This window comes from Hesperophylax consimilis, chromosome 11, assembly GCF_061612785.1.
Source record: "Hesperophylax consimilis isolate HC1 chromosome 11, BYU_Hcon_1.0, whole genome shotgun sequence".
NCBI classification, from domain to species: domain Eukaryota; kingdom Metazoa; phylum Arthropoda; class Insecta; order Trichoptera; family Limnephilidae; genus Hesperophylax; species Hesperophylax consimilis.
Genome location: NC_142846.1, coordinates 32,394,786 through 32,421,739, shown reverse-complemented (window position 1 = coordinate 32,421,739; position 26,954 = coordinate 32,394,786). Strand labels below are relative to the sequence as shown.

The window sequence follows — 26,954 nt, the reverse complement described above, 5'->3', positions numbered from 1 at the left end:
GCTTTTCCAGGCAGGTGTACAGATGATTATCCACGAAGCGTATTAGAAGCAAACATTTTCTCTGATTTGTGATAATGTCGTCCGTGAAGATGATATTATTTTAGCCTTCTATTACATTTGACGTCGCCGAAGATAATGATCATATTGGATACATCTATACATAGATTGAAATATCAATTGTAGATTGTTTGTAACTGCAAGAGATTTGGCAGAAGATGATAATGTATTTCATTCAGTTTATTTGATTCGCCAACTCACTAAATCTTCTCAGTGGTAACCTCGCGTAATCTGCGCGCTTACTATTATTCAGAAACGATTACTTTTCTACGATCTGTACAAATTTAACAGCAGTTCCTGCCATTATTTTCAACATGTGTACGCAGCGATATGCTTAGGGGTATGACACGCTGGACGATGAGCGTCAAGAACCTTCCACGCAGCTCTGCGAGGTCGACTGAGTTTGGTGAGTTTATATTGAAGGAGCAAGCAGGAGTACAGCAAGCGTAAAATGTTGCGTACGCTTCTAGGCATTGGTGTTTAGCCTAAATAGTCACAAAAAAAACCTACCAACGTATAATCCAAGTGGAAACTATGTTTCGAATTATACTTTCATAGCTTTAAGGTGGCCTTTCGAATTTCTCCAGAAAATTATGAGCGCCTTAATAAAGAGATGGGTGGATACTTTGGATGGGTGGTTCTTCCAAACCTTCATCTCCATCTCTTCTATTTCCTTCAACCCCATAACATTCCTCAAATGGTGATGACCCCGTGTCTCTAGCTCCCGGTTGGTGAAAATTATATATGCAGTTAACACAACAAAATGACTTGGTTGAGACTTTCAAAATTCGATCTGGATATTTAAATGGCTTGATCTGGCATCTAAGAAATCTTCACCACCAACAAAAATGTAAATTTTCATAGACAAAAAAATTAACAGAAGACCTTTTGCATCCAATCCTAGGAAACATATCCTTGCAAACAGAGTAGTGGATGCATGGAACAAACTTCCACAACATGTCATCAATTCTACTAATATTAAATAATTAAAAGCTCAATTGGATTCTTATTTGGAGAGAATAAAGGATTGAATTATTTAAAAAATTAAAATAACTCAATTAGTTTTAATACTTATTGTGAAATCAGATATGAGCACATCATGCTGCCTGCTCATTCAATAATAATAATATAAATATTTCATCGTTCGCTTGCAAAAACGGCTATGTAGCAGATTTCAGCAAAATGTTTTTTTACACCAAAAATTAAGGAATCAGGCCCAATCTTTGCTATGTTCTTAAGTTTAACTATCATCGCATAATAGTCATTCAAACATTCTTTGTTGACGCATTTAAATAAATAAAAATAGGTAGTTTTTTGTTTCCCCTGTAAAATTTTGTAAAACTCACATTGGCGGTCTTGCAAGCGTAATAACGACACGTCTTTTTATTATTTATATAAAAACAAGTGAAAACAATGTGTTTTACTTCAACTTTTATTGTCTGGAGGCAGAAACCTTGAATTCCAGGGATAATAGATGGGAAAAACCACAAGTACCTTATTGAAGCTATACTACCAAAACTCAGAGAAGAAAAAGAGAACAGAAGAGAGGCTTAAAAGCAATCGATTGACTTACCAATATATAATTTGGGTTTATCTGGTTTAGGTCCCCCTTCTACATATCCAATCAGTTCACAGACTCTTTGCTTCTCCGGGCTGGAGAGGTGGCTCCATAGCCCCTTGACCTTCTCCGGTTTGACACAGAGGTCCACATTCTTCCTGGAGAAGCCACCCTCGAAACCAGCCGACTCCTGGAACGGACTCGGAGTGGAAACCCTCCACCAATCCACTTCACTTTCCTTTACTTCTACTCGCTCAGGTTCTTCCAATTGCAACTGAAAGAAAATACATATACTAATGAAAATAAGCTTTTTTTTTTAAATGCATCTAGCACGTCTATTATGGAGTCCTTCATTATTCAAAAAAACCCGGTAAGTATTAATAGGAATGATTGTTTGTGGTTGTTTTTAAATTTTTGGGGCATTAGCTATTAAAAGATTATTCCAAAAGTAAATGCCGAAAACCACATTAAGAGTGTTAACGAAGGCAACATTATACATTACGAAGGGTATCACTGCTCCACAAATTAACATACTTTTTACGACAATCCACACATCTTTTAAATTTTTTTTTTACACTAACCCACACAGGAGGCCCTGTGAAAAATAATTTCCATCAGGAACTATGTCATCTTTGGGGATGAATTTTTTTTTTCATTTTCTAGATTCTTATCTTCCATGAGGTAGTGAATCATTTAAATTTACTGAATTTAAAGTTAATTTTCTTTATACAAATAGAAAGGCGTCATGGGCGCCTCACAATTTTTATCTCATATGCGTGTTTAAAATGTTACCTGGCTATTATAGACTTAGAGGCCTTGTATTTTCACGGTAGGGAAAAAATTGTTACCTAAAAAACCAAAAAAATAAAATTGCATGTTTTTGCATCATCATCAGCCCAAGCGTCAGCAACAGTAGCCAACCTCGGCCATATATTACATACATGTCTGATTGTGTTGTGTTGGGAGTAGAGAGAAGTCAGCTATGGCCCATTCTTGTATTGGGGATGCTGTGTGGAGGGTCTTTTTAAGGAAAGGAAGAAAAGAAAAGAAAGTTCTGGGAAGGAAAAAGGTATGAGCAGTGGGTAGGAATCTAGGGATCAGTGTGTCTAGGAGTGATAGATGAATGAATTTATCCCTCCCACTGCAGTGCAAGTTGATGGGTTGAGAGACCATTTAGAGAGGTCAAAGGGTCTCCCCAAACCAGCCTCTCAGACAGGGCAGGCCGCATCCTGAACAAACCTAATCCAATGAACCTGGGCACCCCTCCTAAGTCACCAAACGTAATGAACCACTTGGGGTGACCTATGGCAGAGGTGTTGGTTATCCAATAAATGGTTTCCGGGGCGGCGGTACCCAAACCCGCCTCTCAAATTGACATCGGCCTGAAACGTTGGATAAAGGAGGAGAGAGCTCAACTTACATGGCATGAACTCACTCCCCATATACAGTTAAGTTCAAAAAACTCTATCACTGAGAGGTTAAATAGAAAGCGCAACTTACATGGCATGAACTCACTCCCCATATACAGTTAAGTTCACAAAAACTCTATCACTGAGAGGTTAAATAGAAAGCGCAACTTACATGGCATGAACTCACTCCCCATATACAGTTAAGTTCACAAAAACTCTATCACTGAGAGGTTAAATAGAAAGCGCAACTTACATGGCATGAACTCACTCCCCATATACAGTTAAGTTCACAAAAACTCTATCACTGAGAGGTTAAATAGAAAGCGCAACTTACATGGCATGAACTCACTCCCCATATACAGTTAAGTTCACAAAAACTCTATCACTGAGAGGTTAAATAGAAAGCGCAACTTACATGGCATGAACTCACTCCCCATATACAGTTAAGTTCACAAAAACTCTATCACTGAGAGGTTAAATAGAAAGCGCAACTTACATGGCATGAACTCACTCCCCATATACAGTTAAGTTCACAAAAACTCTATCACTGAGAGGTTAAATAGAAAGCGCAACTTACATGGCATGAACTCACTCCCCATATACAGTTAAGTTCACAAAAACTCTGAGAGGTTAAATAGTGAAATTATTGAATTAATATTTTTTGTATTCTTACAAATCCTATGAATATTTTAAAGGCTTAGCTCGTCATGTCATTGGGTCGGTAAGGATAAGAAATCGACATAAACCGAAGACCCTGCGCAGAAAAGTAAAGTTCGCTACAGTTTGCAGCGCAGACATTGTGGGACTTTTCTGTGCAGGGTCTTCGGTTTATGTCAATTTTTTATCCTTACCGACCCAATGAGATGACGGGCTAGTAAAGATAAAATCCATGGGGTATCTCAGTGACGCTTCATCGTGACGGCAAAGGTTTTGTTTTGAATCTTAACATGTCGAAGGTAATAATTTTATAGCAGATTAATTGAGACAAAATTTTTTCACGATAGTTAAACCATATATTTTGATCCGCATTCTCTACCTAATCTGATTTAAAAAATACTAATTACCTCAATTTTAGCATGTTCCCGAGCGATGATCACGCTCAGGATGGCCAGGTTATCTTCGCACTTCTGCAGGTCAAGCTTGAGTTCGGTGTCGTTGGGGCTCCGCAGCGACTTCTTGTACACGTCCCGGTAGCGGTGATAATTGTCTCGGTGCGCCTTGATCGACAGCCAGGTGTACGGCTTCACGCGTTGTTCCACCACAGCTCTGTACACGTACTGCCACCATTTCTTCGTGTTGCGCTTTACTGGGAGTTTGGGGTGGAGATGACGAAATTGTCTGCAAAACAAACATAAAATTATAAATATTGTTTTAAATTAAAAAATTATATTATTTTATCTTCAGTGTTTCTACAATTTTTATGGTCTCTAATTATGTTTTATGCAAGATTCAGAAATGGTAACAGAAAAGTGAAAGCGAAAAAGTTATTGCATCTAACACAAGTATAAAATAATAAATAAAAAAAACTATTTTAATAAACCTGTTTCAATACAATTATGTTAAAGCATGGGGGGGAAGAAAAGATGTCAAATTATCGGTATATTGAATGAAATAATTAATGTATTATTTTTCATTTCCGGTGAATGAAGTAGTTGTTTCTCATTGTTATTAAACTGATTTTTAGAATAATTTGTGTGTATTAACTGTGTCTTGTTTATCCGTATATTTTTCAAATTTTCGCAAGAAATGCCGATAACCTGCTAAATAAAGTAACAAGAACTGAACCATTATTGCTTTCGGTAATATACCTTTATGTATATATATATAATAATATAGAATTATATATAATATAATTCGCTATAATAACTCAACCTAACCTAACCTATAATAACCCAACCTAACCTAAACTATAATAATTCAACCTAACCTAACCTATATATATATATACATATACCTAACCTTTTTTATATTTGTTTATTTATAAAACATGCTTAAATACCTTAATTTTATTTTTCGAGTTCGGCCAAAAGAGTACCTACTTAGAATTTGCATGGTGTATGGTAAAAATTCTAGTTACTCATATGGTATCAGGAATACCAACATAGCCGCATTTACACCAAAGTTGACAGTTGAAAAAGAGTGGTTTATTTATGGTTGAAAACTAAAAGTTGCTCTGTGCTTGATCGCACATAAAATCAAGAAACGTGACACAAACTACAGGAAAGCAGTACCTGTCCAAGAAAAGCTAGCAGTTACATTACGTTTTTTGGCTACTGGCGATTCGTACACAAGTCTAGTTTATTTGTTTAAAATCTCAAAATCAACCATTTCACTGTTTGTTATTGAAGTTTGTAAGTTTGCGTGGAGAGGGAACAGTTCTCCACTAGTTTCCTACCAATTGCTAGCGCAAAGCGTGCAGCACCAAATCTTCCACTTTTATTTGTCAACTTTCTTTGATCTTTACCGACACTCCGCGAGAAACCAAAATTTAGTGGAAGATTTGTCTCTCCACAAGTGGAAGACAGAAAAAGTTGCTGTATTTTGTAGAAAAAGCAACAGATTGCTGCAACTTGTGGAAAACTTAGTGGAAGACTTTGGTGTTAACGCAGCTTAAGAAAATATCATCAACAGAAATTATTCTGGCTGTCATCCCACACAACAAAAGCGAATTTTCATTTTACGTGATTAAAAATTAAAATGCTAAAATAATAAAATTCCTAAATTGTCAGTTTCTTTTTATTGTAAAAGGTGAAATAAAAAGTTTTATTAAAAAAATATTTCGTGTTAGCCGTGACCAGCGATCCCGAATATTTACCTTGCCTTGAAAGGTGCACGTTTTCCACTATGTCAGATACTGTGCATAATTAATCTGATTTAAAAAAATCGCGTTTTTTCCGAAAGAAATCCTCTTGACGTTTGACAGTTCCACGCCATTTTCCATTTCTCTCGTCACTTGTCACATTAGTGTTGTCAGATTCACAAAAAAAACATATTATAATCCCCACCTACTCCGAAGCAAGTCATGCGGGAATCCCAAGATGATGTTTGAAAGGGAATATATTACCGCTGGGAGAGCAGGTGTTCTATTTCCCCCGTATATAAAATAATATATTTTTAGATTCAAAGACCTGCGTTCCCTCTTATAAAACACAAGCGTCACAGATTCACATAATATATTTTAATCCCTCGATCTTTTTTGGGTCATGAATTGTTGGGCGTCCATCTAACATATAAAGGAGAGTGTTTGTTTATGTGGATTCGATTTGTAAACAAATCTACAATTTTATTATCTATATCTATATCTCTATATCTCTACTAAATTCAATTTCAAAAATTATTGAGAAAATCGTCAAAAATCGTCTTAGCCTCTACCTAGAAAATCATAAGATTCTATTTAAGAACCAATTCGGCTTTCGACCCGGTTTAGGAACAGAAGATGCTATTGCTAAGCTGACTGATATTATTTCCAATAATATTGACCAGGGAGTTAAGTCCATCGCTCTCTTCCTTGATCTGGCAAAAGCTTTTGATAGCATCTCGCATAAAATACTTCTGAAAAAACTACAGGCCATCGGCATTCAGGGACAGCTATTCAAATGGATGGATAGTTACTTAGCGAACAGATACCAAAAAGTAAAAATTAATGATACTGTTAGCGATCCCGCCCTTATAGAATTTGGTGTACCGCAAGGGAGTACCCTAGGACCACTTCTGTTCAGTATTTATATAAATGATTTGTGTAACAGTAATCTCTCCAATCACATCATAACATTTGTGGACGATACTGTCTTAATATTTGAAGGAAGAAACTGGAATACTGTACACAACAAAGCAGAAGACGGTATTAACCAGCTTAAATATTGGTTAGATTATAATCTTTTGACTCTCAATTTAGAAAAAACAAAATTTATACGATTAAGTGCGACAGAAGCGGGCCAACCCAAAGAATTATACAATATTTTCATACATAAATGCAACGAATCAACTATCTGTAATTGCTATAAATGCGTGAACAGTATAAAATATCTCGGTATTGTTATCGACAAACATCTTAGATGGGACGGAAATATAGACCTTGTGACTACTAAGGTTAGAAAGCTGACGCATATCTTTATGCCAATTAGAAATATCCTATGTTTAAAAGATTTAAGACTCATTTACAACGCTACGTGTGGGTCACTATTAGACTATGCATCATTAGGCTGGGGTGGATGCGCAAAAATGGTTTTAGACATGAAAAAACCTTTTAGGTACCACAGCGATTCACTATTTGAAGAGTTACGAGTTCTAGATGTCAGACAATTATACATGAGGAAAATAATTTTGAACACTCATAAAAAACGTCATCTCTACCCATCTATCGACCACTCTCACGACACCCGACACTCACGGAGGAATCCAATCGTACCACCCACCACCAAAACTTCACTCGCGCAAAGACATTTTTCATTCCTAGGCCCAAAACTTTACAACTTTATACCTGATGCTTGGAAAAAGGAAAGCATAGGTGCTCTTCGTAAATCGATCACTGTCTGGCTTCACCAATTAGGGAGAAAAGAGTGTGAACTCACACTTTTCCAAAAATAAAACAAACAAAATATCAAACACATTAAGAAAACAAGAAAATAAACGAAACTAAAAAAACCAAACAACAAGTTAACATCAGTTAACTTTATAACTTTTTGCTTTTAATCTTTTATAATAATATTTTTTTTATGTATCATTATTTTTTAGTTATATATATATTTTATATTTTTTTCTTTTAGTTATGTATATATTATATTACTTTTCATTTTTTTTCCTTTCCTTTTTTGTTTTTGTTCTTACAAAATATGTATACGTGCATGAATACTAACTCAATTTTGACTGTCCTAAAACGGGAATTCCTCCTAGTTGGGCAGTCAAAGTATTTTTATGTATATATACATGTGTCATTGTATCATCACCTGTACTAAATAAATAAATAAATAAAATAAAAAATAAATAAATTTAGAGATTGATGGATTTTTGCGCACTTGAACTTCTAAATAAGAGGAAGGTCACTGTTTACATAAAATTTCTAAATACTCTTCGTAAAGCCCGGTAAAGGCCAGAGAATTCCGGGAAAGAGAAATAAAAAACTCTACTGAATGCTATGAATAAAATCCTAAACATAGCCCAAGTGAATAATTCATGATTTGCGTCACGTAACTTTAAAAATTATTTATTATTTTTTTGGGATGGTAAGGTGAGGCGAATGAAAAATGAGGTGTTGTATCATAGCGTTTACTAAGTTAGTGAAGTTGATGTTGCGATGACTCCGATTTGATGCTCGAGGCTGAAGTAGACGTGATCGGTGGCGAATACTTTAGGCCTATGATCAACACCGCGTCAGTGGATGTAGTCGATGGCAAATCCTCCAGGCCGATGGTCAACACCATATGCGGAGATGAACGGTGGTGGACTGGTCGTGGCGATAAAGTCGGTGACTCTACACCGCTTTGGCAGAGACCGCACTTGTAGATGTTCAGCACTGGTGAAGACCATGGATCTTCCGGGTAATGAAGTAAGAAAGCCAAAGGTACGATAGACCTGGTTGGCTAATTATGGTGGGCTCGAACCGCGGGTGAAGCCGGATACGCTTGTATGTACCAGAAGCTCGTTTGCGGAAGTATTTCAATAAACGAGATGATTGTGTTTTCGAAATATCGAGTTCTGTCAGTTTTTTCTACGTTTGGACTAAAAATGTGGTAAGCTTTTTTGAAAACATTTCATATTTAGGAAAATGTTCGGTTAATGGTCACAAAAGACTCGGTGATGCCTTGTCGAAACGATGGATTGCCGAACTGTACGAAAATAATTATTAGTGAAATCAATTATTATTCTCACCTGTTGATATTGATCCTTTTGAAGGAATCCACCAAAGAACAGACGGACAGATACTGTTTCCTTGACACCTGAGCTGCGCTGTCATGAAGAACCGCATCCACCAGCAGTCTGGGCACCCTGGCTTCTCCAGATCGGTTGATGATAACTTTTACTTTACAAGTGATAGGCTTCAATACTGAAAATCGAAAAAAGAGTGTTTTACTTGTGGACTATATGCCATTGATTTCATATTAAAGTTCAGTATATATCAAAGAGGTGAGGTTACTCTACACCGTGTGAAGAGTTTTCATATTATCGGCTTCGTTAAAACCTGCTAGCTGTAGTGTTTTCTGCATAACTCATGAGGTTTTTTGAGATGGTGGTTTACTGCTCAAAATAGATTCGAAATAGCATTTGTACTAATGGCAAAACAGAAGGGTCTTCTGTTCACATTACCTGTTCCACAGAATTCTTGTGTAACCACCACCAAGTGTTGGCTACACAAGATACACACCAGGGATGTAATCTATGAGTACTATGTGGGAGGGGGTGAACCATCTAACCCAGCCCCCTTTAAATACCATTGGTTCAACCCTACAGAGAAGAATGGAATGATATGATTTTTCTCAGCATCCACAAAATTGTGCGTTGGTATTCAAAATAAGGAAGGAAAGTTTGGATGAAAATGTTTGTCATAAAATCCAGATATTTACTGGTGTAATATTAACCAATAATAAAATGGTCATTCTAAGAACGTCATTATTCATTCTAGTGGTTAGTATACAGACATACCAGCGTATAAATTTAGAGGACTCAATGTAGAAGAACATTATGGAGGCATTATGCAAACGAACTCTTATCGTGATGTCAGCATAAGTTCTCAACAGCTATTGAGATGTCTGAAATAGAAGGTTAACTGTGAACCCTTTCGGAATAATTAAGGAAAAACGGGATGACATCCGCGCTAGCCGATCCCCCTTGCCATGCACTTGCAACATGGATGGAATATTCCGTTATCTAGCCTAGTTCAGATACCATTAAAATAAAATAAAAATCGCCATGGAAAACAAATATGTAAATTAAATTAATCAATAACGGCACTACGACCAGTTCGAAGTGAAATGATGGAAAAAAATAGAAAATAATGATATTTTTAACTGGCAACATTTCTAAATGAGTCGTTTCATCATATTGATTGTGAAGGATCGTCCCCCAACTTTAATTTCCTGGCGATCAAAGCTTCTCCACTCCTCGTGGTCCTGCGCAGCTTGAGGAGCCGCAGACACCGGCGTTTGACGCCATATTAGATGACTCCAACGCACCGGTGATAATCCTCTGCTTCTTTGGCGAGCAACGTGTCAAAAAAAGCAACACTTACAAAATTCAAAGTCCTCTCTGTGCATGGAGAACTTCTCCAGCCCGCTGATCATGTAGTGTCTCCAGCTCAGGAACTGCGTCTGCGTGATGCTTCTGGTCTCCTCATCATCCAGCACTACCGCGTTGGGGTTCCAGTAGAAGGACAGCGACTCGACCTTCATCATCTGGTACACCGTGTTGGCACCTTGAGGTGTCATGGAAGGCTTCCATCGGCTGTTTTAAACAACGAAAAACCATAACCAAATGCAGGCTGTTTCCCAATAATATAGGAACACGTGTTCATGCACTTGCATTTGCATTGATAATATTATTATATAATGACAAAATGCGAAAATACTATGATTTTTACGAACACGTGTTCCGATATCGTGATATTACATTTGTACAGGAAGTTTACCAGGAAACCTATCAATTCATTCGTTTAAGGGGCTGAAATCCCATTTTAACCGGATTCAATACCCATTTTTGGTTATGTCAGCAGCCTGAGTTTGAAGCGGGTGTGATGGATGTAGTTGATCCCCACACATACGATCCCTGAGGCGTATGTGTGTAAAACCGCGATAAATGTAGATATCCGGAAATAGGCAAAGCTGATGTAAGTGTAATGAATAAGATTAAAAAAGGGTCACGAAGTTGGTTTTGGCAAGTAGAAGGGATGCAGGGATGATTTGAATTTTTCTACCAGTTAGGTAGATACATTGCTTCCTTTGCACATTCGGATTGGAATGAAGTGTCAATTTATTTTGAAATACAGAATAAGTTGTAAATTGAAATGGCAACATTGTAGTTCTGACAACATTTTAGGACCACCTACAAGAAACTTATATTGGGATAGACCTAATACCTCGTTTGCAAGAAATAAAGCAAGTGGAATAAAATTATTTCTCACAAGATAGGTATAGGTACAAGGGATCTGCTGCGTATACATTTGGGAGCCGAAACCACTTGCTGTTGCTTCGTTCCTTTCCCATAATTCGAGGCTCGGCTAGCAAATGTATTCACGCCATTATACAATTCAATGAAAAGAATAAGAATACATTACACGCACTTGTTGGTTGTTTCAATGGACAGGTGCTGCAGACATAGCCCGCAAGCCAGCGACCCTTTTGTGCTGACAGTATCCTCATATCTGATGTGCACGTTCCTGATGTAGACCTGGACATTGTTCACGATTGTAGTCAGGAGGTTCTCGAAGAAGTTCTGAGGTCCACCAAGAACCTCTCCTTCTGCTTCCAAGTCTTGGAGGATCTTCTTCTTGGCCGCTCTGATGAGCCTCTTCTCTCTCTCCCCGTCGAAGAAGTTGTTGGAGATGGCTGGACCCACCAGAAGGAGAACATCTTCAATGTTGACTATGACCGATTGGGTGTACAGCCCCGCCCAGGGTATGGTAAGGTTTATCTGACCGATTGTCCCGATTTTTACATCGATGGGAAGATTGAGCTCGTACTGAAAGATAATTCAATTTTGAACAATGTAGTGATATGTAACTTTTAAAAAGATTACTATCTGAAGTCCCCGGCGTTGCCCGGGCTTTACGCATAGTTTTTTAAAAATCAGATATAGACAGTAATTTTCCCCTTATTTTGAGGTCGATTTGCAAAATTTCATCAAGAAGTATCAAAATTGCATTAAGGGGTGCAAAAAGGAGATGGGGGGTAGTTATTCGAAATCTCGTATAGACAGTAATCTCCCTCTTGTTTCAAAACTGTAGATTTGTATAAAGAACAACACTGATACTCCACAAGTGCCATTTACATACATTGTAGTTACTGACAGTCATAGAGAAATATAGAAGGAAGAAATAAAACAAAATATTACATCAGTAAACACAAGAATGTACATTACTACAAAGTTAGTGAAATAAATTAAGAAGAACCAAAAAAAAAAACAAAAAAAGCAAAAAAAAACAAAAATAAAAAGAAACAAAAAAAAACAAAATCACAAAAACAAAAAACAAAACAAACACAAAACCAAATACAAAAGCAAAAAAACAAATCAAAAACAAAAACCTCGTCAAAATATTCACTGCTAAAATGTTTAATTAGTATAGCCGATAGAGGCATATTATATATAGATATGCATAGATATCGGAGTTCTGAATATGTAGTTATATCGACATGTTCACATTATCATTGTGCTTGTTTTTTATTAATTAATATAACCTAATTTATTAATTAATATAACCTAACCTAACCCAACATGCGAGGAACGACCAAATAGTAATTGCTACTTTCAGAAACGGCCTGGAAAATACCACGTAAAGTTATAAAGTTACTTGAAATTTTGCCATGTATGACCTGATCCAAATTGATTGGTATTTCCCAACCTTTTTCTTTTCTTCTTCAATCTCTTTAGCCTCACAACATTACTATAGAGTTCTAGAATTTTGAGCGGCAAGATCGTAGAAATATAATATTTTGGGATAATAAACATGAAAGAAATATCTAACATATAAAACATACATTATGTTTGTATGTTTGTACACGTTAATACCGCAAAACTTCAAGTGGGATATTCATGCAAATCTAATGCCTAATGCACATACGATAATATTCAATAATTATGTGTTTTGCATCTTATCTGAAAGTGTTTATTCTTAGTCGATAAATTATCTGTGTATGCGAACTTTAAAAAAATGAACACATAAATCAAAGCTTTTTTTACTTCAATAAACTTACTATCAAGTTGGACGACTTCTTGGCCGGCTAGCAGCCAATTTTAAAGATTAAAAAAAATGGTTTGATTAAGGACTGAACCTTCCTCGCCAGTCAACTGCGCTAATAACTGCGCCAAATCCCGATTGGATAACATTTATTTCGTGTATTCACTGTTGGAATGTCATACAATTTCATAAAAATGCGAATATTTATGTCCGCGTTATTATAGTATTATATAGTTATTATATGCCACCAAATATGATGAGTTGATAGAATGTATTGTCGTTGACAACGAGTCTATCCGCTATGTTTCAGCTCTATCGGATGTCGGGTAGTGGGTTAATTTCCACTTCCAAGGTTCACGAAAACAAATTCTAAATTCAAATAGATGTATTTAAAAAGGTCGTAACTTTCGGTACAAACACAAATATAGCTATTAGTAATATACAGGTTGTATCGGCACGTACCCGACAAACTTTAACCAGCTATTCCTTAGCATATTTGGAGTAAAAAATCTTATGTGCACTTTGCTGTCCGGTAACATTTTTTTTTTAATAAAAAATTTACTATTCATATTTTCACCACTTGTCACCACTGTTTTATCCTTTGTCAAAGTTTGAAAACCCATCTGGCAATATTTTATTCGAATTCCGTTGAATAATGCACGTGTGTACCTATATTGGCGCACTTTTACAATCACAACGAAATGGCACGGCACCATTCGTCTCATTTTTAACTATTATTATTTAGTGTGTGCGAAAGAGCGAATACGCTTTTTGACATACTTGCTTATAACAGCTGTTGAACCCGAAAAGCAATGCCAACGAGAGTGATGTAGTGTGGAAATTTTAATTTATTTTGTTTTTAATTAAAAAAAATGCTACCGGACAGCAAAGTGCCCATAACATTTTTTACTCCAAATGTGCTAAGGAATAGCTGGTTAAAGTTTGTCGGGTTAGTGCCGATACACCCTGTATATGCTATTAGTATTATCTGTTGGTAGGTAGGTACCTCTATTAATTAGTACAACTGTACTAACGAAATAATTACATATTATTTTGGCTTCCAATAAATTACTTTCAATTTGATGTAACCAGTAATTTATTGGCTTGAATTATGCGCAAATAAAGTGGTTATTTGATGTTGCTTAGATAATACAACTAATAAAGGCTAAAAACAACAGATTAGCTATTCCTTTATTTTTTTCAATTATCAGATGATTTTCTATTTTCCTACTGGCTACCCTGATTAAAAACTTTATACACGTCACTGATTGTAGGTACGTCTGTTTAATCTGCTAAAACCTTTGGAACTAAACCCTTCAGCTTAGTGAACCTTTTTTAAAGCCATTTGGAGCAACGTTTCAATTCTGAATGGTGGTCTTACACCAGGGCGATACTGGTAGTATCTTCCACTCTGGAACGTGCCGCAAATATACTATATTATTACTATATATTATTTTAATTAATTAATTGTGAAATAACACAAATTAATCAAATAAAATTTATTTGCGCACGCCGGGTTCGAACCCGCGACCTTCGGAATGGCAGTCCAATGCGTTACCACTGGACTATGCCGGCCGTCTGGTTCTGTTCACATACTACGTTTTATGAAAATGATACTTGAATATAAAACAAATTGAATGCATTGAGTTTATTCAGTTCATTGTATCAGAGTTAGATGAAGACACACAGAAATTAGTATTTTTTTACTATATTGATCGATGAAAATATTTTACGTTCTTAACGTTGGTAGTTGGATTAGGCATTTAATAAAGAAGCTCTTTCAAAATGCATAAAATGTAACTAGTATAAAAAAAACATTACCAAGCACACGGGTAAAAACATAACATAGTAATAATATCTTTTCAAAATACTGACTGACTGATACAGACCAAATATTCAACAGTTGTGACGTACTAGATATACGCCAATTAAACGTTAAAACACTACTAAACTACATTTTTGACCAAAACTACTTACAAAAAATATCACTAAAATAACAGTTAGACAATCGTAAAAAGAAAACATTAAAAAAATCCGACGGTAAATACAAGCTTTGGACAAATACACTATCAATACCATGCTATAAAAGCATTCGACAGTATAATACTTACTTGAAAATAAAATCGAGCAAAAGAAAAATAAATTCAGACACAAAATTACAAAATGGATTAAAGAACAAAAAACACAATATTACAAAAATTTCATAATATAAAATAATAAAACCCACACGTAACACACAAAACCAACATAAAACACACATCACGCACAAACACGCAAAGTATAATATAAATATACCGATTTTAACTTAATTTCATTTTTTTTTTTTTAAATTTTATTTTACTTCCATTATTAAATCGATAATTTTAGTTTAAATTTATCTTAATCTTATGTTTTTTTTCTTCACCAACATTATATATATTTTATTTAAATGTATTATGTTTATTTTTTGTATTATAAAATAAAGGCATCAGCACGGGTAAGCCACACGGTGAGGCCAACATTACTGGATTTTACTTTGAAATGTTAAATATTGTACCAAGAAAAAAAAAATCAATCGAGGGATTTTCCAAAGCAGGTAGAAATAGATTATACCAACATTACGTATAATATGTATGGAAGAAAGCTTATACACATATAAAAATAATATAAAAAATGGGTGATATTTACCAGCGCTTCCGGTTTCAGTTTCAGATCCGTCAGAATTACATTTCCGGAAAAGATACCCACGTTCAGGTTTTCCGTATCCAAATCCTGAACATATTTGCCAAGGAAGCGGTTTAAAACCCCGGCAATGACTCCTTCAAACATCTTGGAAGATTTCAATTCAGTTCATTTGCGAATCCATAACAAATCTTACTTTACTCCGACACCTAGATAAACAACAAAAAACAACACGAATTGATGATCCATAATAGAGGAAAACAAATTAAGTTTAAATTATACTAAATCATGTAGAAATAATTCTACGTTTTCAATCTTGAAAGATTCAATTCAGTTCGTTTGCAAAATCCATACCAAATCTTACTTTACTCCGACACCCAGATAAACAGCAAAAACAACATGAAACATACGAATTGATGATCGACAAAAGAGGAAAACAAATGAAATTTAAATTACACTAAAAAATGTAGAAATATTTCTACGCGTTCAATCTTGAATGATTCAATTCAGTTTGTAATCCATACCAAATATCCTTTTACTCCGGCACCCAGATAAACAATAACAAAACAACACGAAACATACGAATTGATCATCCACAAGAGAGGAAAAAAAATACACTAAAACATGTAGAAAGATTTCTAAAATATTCAATTCAGTTCGTTTGCGAAATCCATACAAAATCTCCCTTTACTCAGACACCTAGATAAACAACAGAGAACAGCACAAAACACATGAATTAATGATCCACAAGAGAGGAAAACAAAATTAGTTTAAATTACACTAAAACATATAGAAATATTTGTACGTGTTCGATCTTGGAATGATACAATTCAGTTTGTTTGCGAAATCCCATTACTCCGACATCTAGATAAATAACGAAAAACGAACATGAAACACTGAATTTATTATCTACGAGAGTGTAAAAAACAAAAATAAATTACTCTAAAACACGTCGAAAGATTTCTTTGCTATTGTACTAGAAAGATTTCAATTCAGTGTGTTTTCAAAAGCCATAAAAAATAATCACTGACCCGACACATAGATAATATGATAACAATATGACATACCGAATTAATTATCCACAAGGGAGGAAAACAAATTTAGTTTAAATTTCACCAAAACACACAAAGAATAGCGTGGATAAATAGAAATCTATTTTGATATAGGCGGAAGGTTTGGAAGCGTTCACCAGTGATCTATAACTTTCTGTTTTTGGTAACATGTGTGTTTACTAAAAACAACGTTATCATATCGACGCAGTATCGAATCTAGCATTGGTGCAAATGGAATGTGTCACCTGGGCGCTGCATTATCAGGGGTGCACATAATTGCGTTTCAAAACATAAATAGAATCTAGGTATTTTCCCACGCGTTAAATACAAAGTAGGTATAATTCAGATATTAACGATATTCAATTTAGTTCGGTTATATTTCATGCAATGATTCAGATTATATTATTAAACTTATACTAATACTTCTGAGCAGAAAGTAACATTACTCGTGTAGTAATATTAACTAATATATCTATTTACTGATAGTGATATAAGTGTTAGCTACCTACGTAGAATCGTATTTAACTAAGGTACCTAATACGTGCCTTTTTACCTAAAACGTTTTTTATAAATAAATGTGGACAAACAAGCGTTCTTCCTGCAACCTTCTTGTAATAGAGAAATAGAGGGAAATTCAACGGACGCATTAACTAACGAAAGTGTAATATTATTTAATTACTATATATTTACACTATTTGTACACCTAATTGTTAATGCATTTAAAAAAATTAAAAATCATTAAACTCTATTTTTCATTTCTTAACAACAATATCACATAACTATAAACAAACTTTAAAATTTACATTACAACTGGCTTGGTGTTGAATTTTATTTTGTTTGAAAATATATTTATATACTTATTTTATTAGTAATTTATTTATATTGCCCACGCATAGGCAGTGAGTGAATTTGTGGGTTTCCTTAACTTACATTCTTAACATTTTATATGTACGTAATATTTATTCTAAAAATCTAACGTAACTTATGTGTAAAAAAAATATTAAGAAAAAATAAAAGAAAAATTGCTCTGTAGAAGTAAATATGGACAAACCGGCGTCCTTTCTGCAATCTTCTAGAAAAACAGAGAAATATAGAGAAATTCACCGCTCGCATTCGCAGATTACAAAAGTTCCACGAACTTTCAGATGAAAATTGATATCTTCTTCACCAGACAAAAAATTCAACTTTTTCTTATTATTAGTGGTCAGACTTAGGTTTTGTAGTTCGGTTCTGTATTGGCTTTATCTTATCTGACCGATTTTCACCTGAGTCACAATATTATAATAATGAAACCATAATCACTAGTAACAATGCTAACCTATCGTTGTTTTGTCTTCTTATCAATCTCATAAGCTGACGACCCTCAGCATATCATAAATTATACACTGACAAGATAAACCGATAAAAGTGTTTTGCGGGCGAATCTGTGGGCCCGAAGTAAGCTCTAATTTACCTTACTTCCTTACAAAAATGTTTAAAATGGAAAAAATCTTTTTTAGCCTATCTGGATGTCTAAAGATCTATAATTTTATACCGTAGAAATGAACTGGTAATAGTGGGCTTCCATAGCACGTCAATATATACGAAGTAAGGTAATTTTTCCTCACTGCTAGTGGAATTATGCAAACATTTTCCGAAATCGTTATTCCTAATTTTACAGTTGTATAATTTCCTTAGCCGATCTTATATAAATTGATGTCAGTTTTCTTTCAAATTGGTTTATAAATTAATTAACGTTCCGAGTACCAAATCATAACACGAGACTTCCCGAGTTGTTCTTTGTTCATTAATTTAAAACAAACTATTTTATTCATTTCCAAGGCTAAATAAGGCTTCAACTTAACAGTTCCGTTAGTAATTTCATTTATTCCATACCAAAAATTAAATAAAAAATGTAAAAAAAAAAATTTTCGCCAACATTATTATAATCGTAACATACTTTTTTATGTAAATATTTACCTCATACAGTACTTTTTTAAATATTTATTTCGCTATTTAATCCAGGCAGGTTGGTATCAAAACCACTGTACTTACGTGTATTAAATAGATTCGTTTTGTTCCTATCTTATTTTTTATATTCTATTGTTGCTTTACTGCCAATATGGCTTATAATTTGGAATGCATATCCCATTAATGCAGCTGGGAATAAAATTAATCATTATTATGTTAATTTTTTAATTCACTATTTAATGTAATTAATTTATACTCGCGTTGCATGAAAATCCTGAAGGCGTAAATAAATTGAAATTCTGGGGCTAATCTATTCAGCGTATGTATATAACTATCTAGGTAGGTACTTACGGTTTAAAATTATCGCGTTGTCTTCTTTGTGAAGCTGATTAATTGGCTTAAATTTTAAATCGTTTTTATCGCAATATAATATTCACACTAGACAATAATGGATGCCAATTTGTTAAAACTAAACTATCTTGTTCCAAAGATATCAATTTAGCTCAGATGATAAGAAAAGGGCGTTTGATGCCTTTGATACGTATGGCCGATGGACGGAGAAAGGAGTGTAAACATCCTTTTGGCCCTTTCATATACTGAATAGTGTTTATTTCTACATTATATCATTTTTATTTGAACATATTTTTTTGTAACAAATAAGCGATTTTGCATTACTAACTCTCAGCACTCTGGCATATACGCAGAAGGTCGTAGTATATCCGCTTTGCAATAAAATCCAAATAAATGGAGTATTTCTGAACGCATCTGAAAACTAAAAACTGTTTTTGAGAGGTGATGAAATACGCTTTCAAAGGTTATTATTAGAAATACATTTAAAAAAAATTGAATGCAAACATAAAAAAATGAAAATTTTTCACTTTATTTTTTGTGACTAGAATTACCTACTGATAACGGAAAAAATTATAAATACACACTTATTTTATTAGAAAAATGTATTGCAAACGTTAATGTCGCATAACTTCTTTTCATACAAAAATAATTAAAAAAGTGTTTTATGTATAGTGAGATGCAATAAATAAATTGTTCGTTAAAAAAAAAAAAAATTATTAAAAAATTCACGTAGTCTTATAAGTTTTTTTTTTTTCAAATTGCGTCCGGAATCTTTGGTTTCACACTTTTTAATTCTTCTGTGGCTAACTAGATTTGAATATAAAGCGCCGTGATTTCTCTTTCTAACACCGTTTAGACACATTTCTCACCACAACAGTAAGGGAGACACAACAATGTCTGTGAGACTTTATGAGTTTTTCCCAAAAGCGAATAAATTAGTCGGAAATGTTAACAATTTGAAACTTTGGAATTTTTAACGTAGGGAATCTTATAGTAACTATTCTATTATAATATTAAATACAATTTTTTTCATTTTAATGGATGCAGTAAAATGTTGATCTTTACATTTATTATCTATTCTATAGTATTTCTGTAGGTTTATAAAAAACTAAGTTCTTTGAACGAATGGAATTCCACTGATTCTTAAGTTCCACAACGTTATTATAAATTCTCTCCGAGCATTAAAAACTTGCACTCCAATAATTCCACGAGATCGATAATTTATTCAGGAAGACTTCATCCCATTTCTCCTCGTGAATAAAATTAGAATAATAATGTTTCTTGAAATGTCCAACTTATTATTCGAACGGAATAAATTAATTAATGATGCAACGATTTTTGCTTTAACAATTACTAGAATGATTATTTGTAAATAATCGTACAGTTATGATTTTGTTTTCACAAGATTTTTTTTTGTAGAAATTAAAAGGTTTCTGTGGTCGAGGGGGAAAGGCTTTCGACTAGCAATCCTGAGGTCGCGGGTTCAAATCCCGACTTCTACCGAATAAAATGACTATTGCTAATTTATTAAGAATCTCTTAAAATGATTGGTAATTTCGGTTAGAATGAATGAACAGGTTTCCTGATAAACTTTTAGTAAATTACGAATATTTTTTCATTACAATGAAAATTCCTTGCATCGTCATGATTATCAAGGCAAATCGATATAACGTTCTTAAATTCATTCGTAATTTATTAACCGGAATTAACAATAATTTTAAGAGATTCTAAATAAATTAGTAATGGTAATTTTTCTCCGCGTGCGCAAGAAAATTTTATTTGATTAATTGTGTTATTTCACAATTTATTCGTCAAAAATAAAACATGGTACATTTGCTCCACTTTCCAGAAAGAAGATACTATCAGTAGAGCCCTGGTGAACCCACCATTTAGAATTGAAACGTTGATTGAAATGGTTTTAGCCATCCCCACCTCCTTCCCCGACCCATTATCTTCAGCCTCACAAAAATAGGGGTTGCCATAGTCTCACTGGCTCCAGGCGGGTGGGAGCAGTCGGGACTCCTGCGAGTCATTCACATAAACAAAAGAATTTGTTTAAACTGAAAACTAAGTTATAGAGAGTATCTACCGGCCAAATGAAGCATCGTTCTGTACAAGAGCGTCGCCCCGTCTTTCCACGCTTGCTACGCAAGAGTCGGTTTTGCCCCCTTAGGCGCGACAAAAGATATTTCACACCAAAAACTGATTTACCTATCCTATTATAATGTAATCGATGTCATAGATTTTTAACTTTTCCCAACATTACGAAAAAAACTGTTTAAAAAACGTCTGCTCAGGTCGACTCAGGAAATACTACGAGGCAGATAAAAAAAATCATCTCCGAAACGAGTACAGTCTAAAGATCATCTGCTAAGCATCTCTAGAGATGCCACAGACTACAGGGGGAGATCTACAGTATTGAAATTATTATGATTTTTCATTTTAAAAAGGCGATTTTGCTACGTAGGGAGCATAATTATATCGTTGTGTACGCCACGTTACGCAGCGTGAAACAAATTTGATAATGTACGGACAAATTGACATTCAAGTACGTAATATTGTGGAAAATACATCAAAGTAACACCAGAGGTGGACTGGAAATCCAAATAACTGTTTGTGCGGCGAAGGCAAATAATTTTTTTTGTGATCCCCGAAAAGGATTTTAGAGAAAATTTGTGCGACTGAAGCTGTGTATTTTCACTGTTTCATTTACTCTCGATAAAAATTACTACTATGATTGCATTTTTATGCTGATGAATAAATTTATGGCGATTTAAAATGTGCTATTTTCGATTTGATTTAAAATGCGCCAAAACCTTTTTTTTTCGTGAATATATCATAGTTTTTTTAAATTTATTTATTAAGTTAAAATAAATTTTACATTTCACTTTCTTAACTTATAATAAGTACATACAACATTAAATAAGTTGTTTTCTAATATTGTTCTAATAACGATTAATTTGAAAAAAAAAACATTTATACTCTCCGTTTTAAGGTTATCTGGAAGTAGATTGTATATTGATTGTGATTATATTGTGATTATCATGTTATCAGCCAGTAGCGTTTTTTACGTCATGATGGTTTAGCCAGTTGGAACCGTTTCGGAATGTGCGGTTTTTCAATCTTTATACAAGTTAGGAGGCTGATTTGATTCAGGGTCCCGACCCTTGTGATCTAGGAGGTTTTGATAGGACTCACTCACTCTCACTGATTGACATGGTACCGCGATGCGGGCGCACTTATACAAAAAACATTCGTTCGAGACATAGACATATGAATATTAGTAGACCTGCCCTAAGTGATTAAAAGCGTATTATTCCCCACTCCCCATACCGGTTCCATTGGAGCCGGCTGTGCTCGATGGCCTCAAGTGAATTTAGAAAACGTGACGTCATCATTCTTGTGCGAACTATGGTCGAGGCATCATCGGTTCATTTTACGAAATAACACGGCAAAATGGTGACTTGTGTTATGAAAACTTGTAAAAATAGATGTGAAAAAGAGAATAAACCCAATTGTCGTATTACATTCCATATATAAGCATTATTTTACTTTATTTTAAGCATATTCACATCGTATAATATGGATCAGTTGTAGAAACATATACTATCACATCGAGAAACGTCTGGACGCGAAACACAAAACTGGTTGGTTGCTGGGAAGTAAATTATGAACATTTATAAAAGTGTCTTAACTAAATACGTAAACGAAATATTCGACTCTGAAAATAGAAGAAATTTATTTTGCCGAATTCGGACTTCGCAAATTTGTTCATAACGTGGCGAGTAATTTGCGCTCCCATGTAAAAATGTCTATTCATTCAAAAGCAGATTTTACTTTTAAGAACTAAATGGTGATATTATAATGCGAGATGCCTATTTACTGTCAGATTGATTTATTGACGAATCACAGTCAGCTTTCCTCCCTGCGTCCCGCAACTCTTGTTTTAACCCCTCGTCCTTAATTTCTCGTCTATTAATATTCATATGTCTGTGGTTCGAGAACATTTATAGATGATGCGGCGATAGATGCGGCGTATTTTCGCCGCGCATTTCATAGGTTCCAAATGCGATACGCGTTGCATGTATCGATGTGCTACAACTTACTAGAAGTAGCTTGCCGCTACAGATGTAAAAAAACGCCCGGTATTTTCTGCAAGAGCATTTGCATGAGGATTCGTTGATACAGATTACATGTCACATGATAATATATTATATATGTTTTCGGTGTTCCAAACGTAACAGGTAACTGACACCCCATGAGGGTTCGATGTAAGTTATATTTCTAACCATTTTAAAAGTTATTGGCCCGGAAAATTCTCTGAACCGTTCGGTTAATTTCTTCATGAAGTATACTGAATTCACCCCTGCTAGATAGAGAAAGGCCAACTGTTTGCTTAGTATTAGCTTTATAGATGAAGTAATCTAATATCATGATATTACGGCGGCAGTTTAGAATTTTCAACGGACACGAATCATCATTATTTTTATGAGAAAAAAAACAGAAAAAATTAAATGCACTAAATGACTAAATATTATCCGAGACAAGAATCAAATGGACTCGCATAATATTATTTAGTTAGTGTCTTGTTTTAGTGCTTATCTTTTAATATTTAAAAAGATAGCATTTATTCATCCAGCCACAAGAATAATCAAAATGTACTAGAAATGAACCGTCAAAATAATTTTATCATTTAGTAATTTTTGACGGCCTCCTTGGTCAAGGGGTAAGGCTCTCGATTAGCAAGCCGCAGGTCACGGGTTCAAATCCCGGCTTATTACCATGGCAAGTTATGGTTAAAACAGACTTAAGCAAGGCGTAAGGCCGGCTTTACCACACCAGCGTTGAATCGGAGCATTAGAATCTAATAAAAAAGACTGATTGTATTTTTGATTTCTTCATGCGTTTTGTATCCCCTAGCGCAGGGGTACCCAACTTTTTTCGGGTCGCGACCCCATTTTATAAAAGCCAAAAGCAGTACTGGGAATTTCTTCTGGTGCTGTAGATTTTGAACCTTTCAAAATTTTTCCCAGTTCAATGATATTTTTACGTCGAAAGAAAACATCGAAAACAGATTTTTCAATATTACGGGATATTTTCACATATTATGAAAACAGCGGTCGATTTAAAGCTTTTTTTCTGAATATGCTCATTGTACTAAAGACGTGTAATTTTCATTCTGAAATGGCTCCAACGGGCTACAACATCATAATGACGTAGAAAACGCCACTGGCTGGTAAGACGGCCGTCACTAACGTCAACCTGTTTGACGTCAACGCCGCCAAATTCACAAATATAAACGAACGACTCGTTTTAGCGGCAAATCAAAAATGGCACATTTCAAGTCATTTAACGTAGAAAATATATTCGTCAACATAAAAATAAAATGAAAAACCTTCATTATCGTAATTTTTTCCGAGAAGAAAAAAAAAACCGTGAAAATATCCTATTAAACATTTACATATTTACACTATAATAATTATTAATTTAACTTGGTAATTTTTAATTCCAACATATTCAATGATATGCTTGACAACTCATTATTAATCTTTTTAACTGACTTCGAAGTTCTTAAATAGCAGGCTGTACCGGAATATTTTATTGAAAATTATGATGTTTTTCGAACTTCAAGGGACACACTGATTAAAAATGAATATAAAAATCTTTTTTTAATTTTTCTTAAGGCGACCCCGTTTAAGGTCGCGACCCGTTAGTTTGGGAACCTATGCCCCAGCAAAACATTCCGAATGTGACGAAAAATACTAAAAATGGTTTAATATTTTAAAATATTGTCAAACTTGATCAAAAATCGTTGCATTCAACAAAACCAGTAAAATATCCTCAAATTTATAAAAATAATCACGATAACGGATCAAAAAACTTCAAAACAAGTCTTTTATTTGACGTTTAAACTAAAATATTCAAATAAATAAATTGTATTAATTTTACTTTACAAACCTTTGATAAATTATTTTGCACGCATGTCACAGATGAATTTTATTCTAAAAATAAATTGATATAACAGAAAATCGCAACGAGTCAAAACATATGAATGAATTACCTGATTTGAGTTTCAGACAACCAAGTACATAAACATTATTTACTGAGATATTCGATGTCTTCAGTAATAAAACGTTTTCTATAAATATTCCAGCCGATCACGTAGACCGGCATTTCAGTCCGAACCAATTCTCCTCGCTTTCAGTCCTAAATGTCATGAACCTGGTTTGCATGTAATTGCGTATAGCATTAATCTATTTAGGCCAGGGACTTTTCGTACCTGAACACAGCATCTCTAAGCGAGACGAGGCGAACAGGTACCATATACTTTATCGGTACCTATCTTAGTTTTCCGCGTGAAAGCCTTTCCAAGCGTAGTAAAATACCCGCTGAGAGTATTCATGAAGACTTGTTGAGTTCCATATTGATCTGAGATTATTTCAAGCCAGTTGATGAAATTATAATTTGAATTAAATAAATAACGAGGTAACAATATTATGTTCATTAATAAAATAATAATATCCAGTTATAACTTTTATTATAGCCTGCTTATTTCCTATTGCGTAGATTCTCTGAAGATTTGAAACCCATTTCACGATCCCTATTAAAATTGAAAGTAACTTCAACTTGGTGAAATCACATTATTGATTTTCTCAGAATAATAATTATTTTTCTCAATTAATTTATCAGAATTTGATATGACGCGGATTTTTTTGCTCTATGCTAAAAATAGAATCTAGGTGGTATTGTGTTGTGTTTTGGAAAGATTGCCTCCGAAAGATTCTAAAATATTCAAAGACTTTTTGATATTAATTGAAATTTAATTGATTTATTCAATATGTATTAGATTATTTGCTTTAAGCGTAAACCATTGGTTATCATTAGTTTATTTAACCTTGGCAATAGGTTTTAAAAATAAATTCACACTTATTGACGTTATTGAAATGAGGATCCTCGTACGAAATAAGTATTAAAGGTGCCTCATAAAAAAATAAAATAAAATAAATATTTTATGTATATAATATACGTTCTCTTATTGTGTAGATAATACGAGTGAATGAATTAACAATATTTGTAAAATGTTCATGTCAATAAATACTGTTTAATTTTTCTAAGTCGTTGCTTTATAATTAAGTAAATAAATTATTCTAGCACCAAAATTTCTACCATATGGTAGCACATTTTGAAGGCTAAAAACGGTCTCCATTATGTTAGAACAACCTCTAGAAAATTGTACAGTTTAAAACCGATGCTTAAAATCTTATTTAAAATACATACAAATGTTCGTAAAAGCTGCATTAAAGCTCGAAAATGAATTATTTCATTTGTGTTATTTGACAGTCAAAACTATGACGTCAACCACCCTTTCCAAAAGCTCGTAGCAAACGAATGCAAAAATGGAATAACACACAGTATTGCCTCTAAAAACGGTGCTTTTTCAATGGTTTTTTAGTTAAACACGTGGCTTATTGCGGTATGTTATTAGGAAAGGTTTATTTCCTACCTTTAGTGGCGAATTAAGGTGACATTAGCCGTGTTTCTTGATCGTTTCTAGGTTATGTCGGCAAGGAGATATGTAAGTTGAGCGCACCGCGACCGACTGACGTGGTTTTCCGGAGGGGTGGAAATGTAGCAAGAATCGATCGGCTTGCCGCGCGGAGAATCCCGAACACCCTCACACCGTTTCTGTTAGCCGTGGACCCGATATCCACACAGATTGCTACTGTGCTCGCTAGGTATATGTTCATTAATCTTAAACGTGCATTTTATAACAGTTCAATTTTGACTATTTCTGGTATTACCTTCCTCTCTTTAATTATATAATAACGTATCATTTTTGGTTAAAGATTTGAGAGTTTCACGACCAAAAGTATATTAAGTGATTAGTTTTGTGTTTTAATGCCGTGTCGTGATTCCTTTTTCTTTATATAGAAAAGTGGCCAATGTCAAATCCCTGTCCGTTGGTAAAAGACTGAGACACGAACTCATAGCTCGCAAGTCAGGATATTTTTTTATGTATATGAAAAAAA

The 26,954-nt window shown here is 34.3% G+C and overlaps 1 protein-coding gene across 7 annotated transcripts in view; it reads right to left on the bottom strand.

Moving 5' to 3' along the window:
- The window catches only part of LOC149420036 (intermembrane lipid transfer protein VPS13A-like), a 91,759-nt gene extending 65,242 nt beyond the window's left edge, over positions 1 to 26,517 (bottom strand). For 5 of the 7 annotated variants that reach the window (XM_089637434.1, XM_089637438.1, XM_089637439.1 and 2 more), the window contains exons 1-7: positions 26,429 to 26,517; positions 15,578 to 15,780; positions 11,291 to 11,694; positions 10,250 to 10,461; positions 8,893 to 9,067; positions 4,089 to 4,362; positions 1,631 to 1,889 (exon numbers count right to left, since the gene is read on the bottom strand). In XM_089637434.1, the coding sequence (XP_089493560.1) occupies positions 1,631 to 1,889; positions 4,089 to 4,362; positions 8,893 to 9,067; positions 10,250 to 10,461; positions 11,291 to 11,694; positions 15,578 to 15,718 (1,465 nt within the window). In that variant the 5' untranslated portion in view covers positions 15,719 to 15,780; positions 26,429 to 26,517. The remainder of the gene's footprint in view (positions 1 to 1,630; positions 1,890 to 4,088; positions 4,363 to 8,892; positions 9,068 to 10,249; positions 10,462 to 11,290; positions 11,695 to 15,577; positions 15,781 to 26,428) is intronic. The other 2 variants (XM_089637435.1, XM_089637437.1) reach the window with 1 other exon arrangement.
- Positions 26,518 to 26,954: the final 437 nt, after the last annotated feature.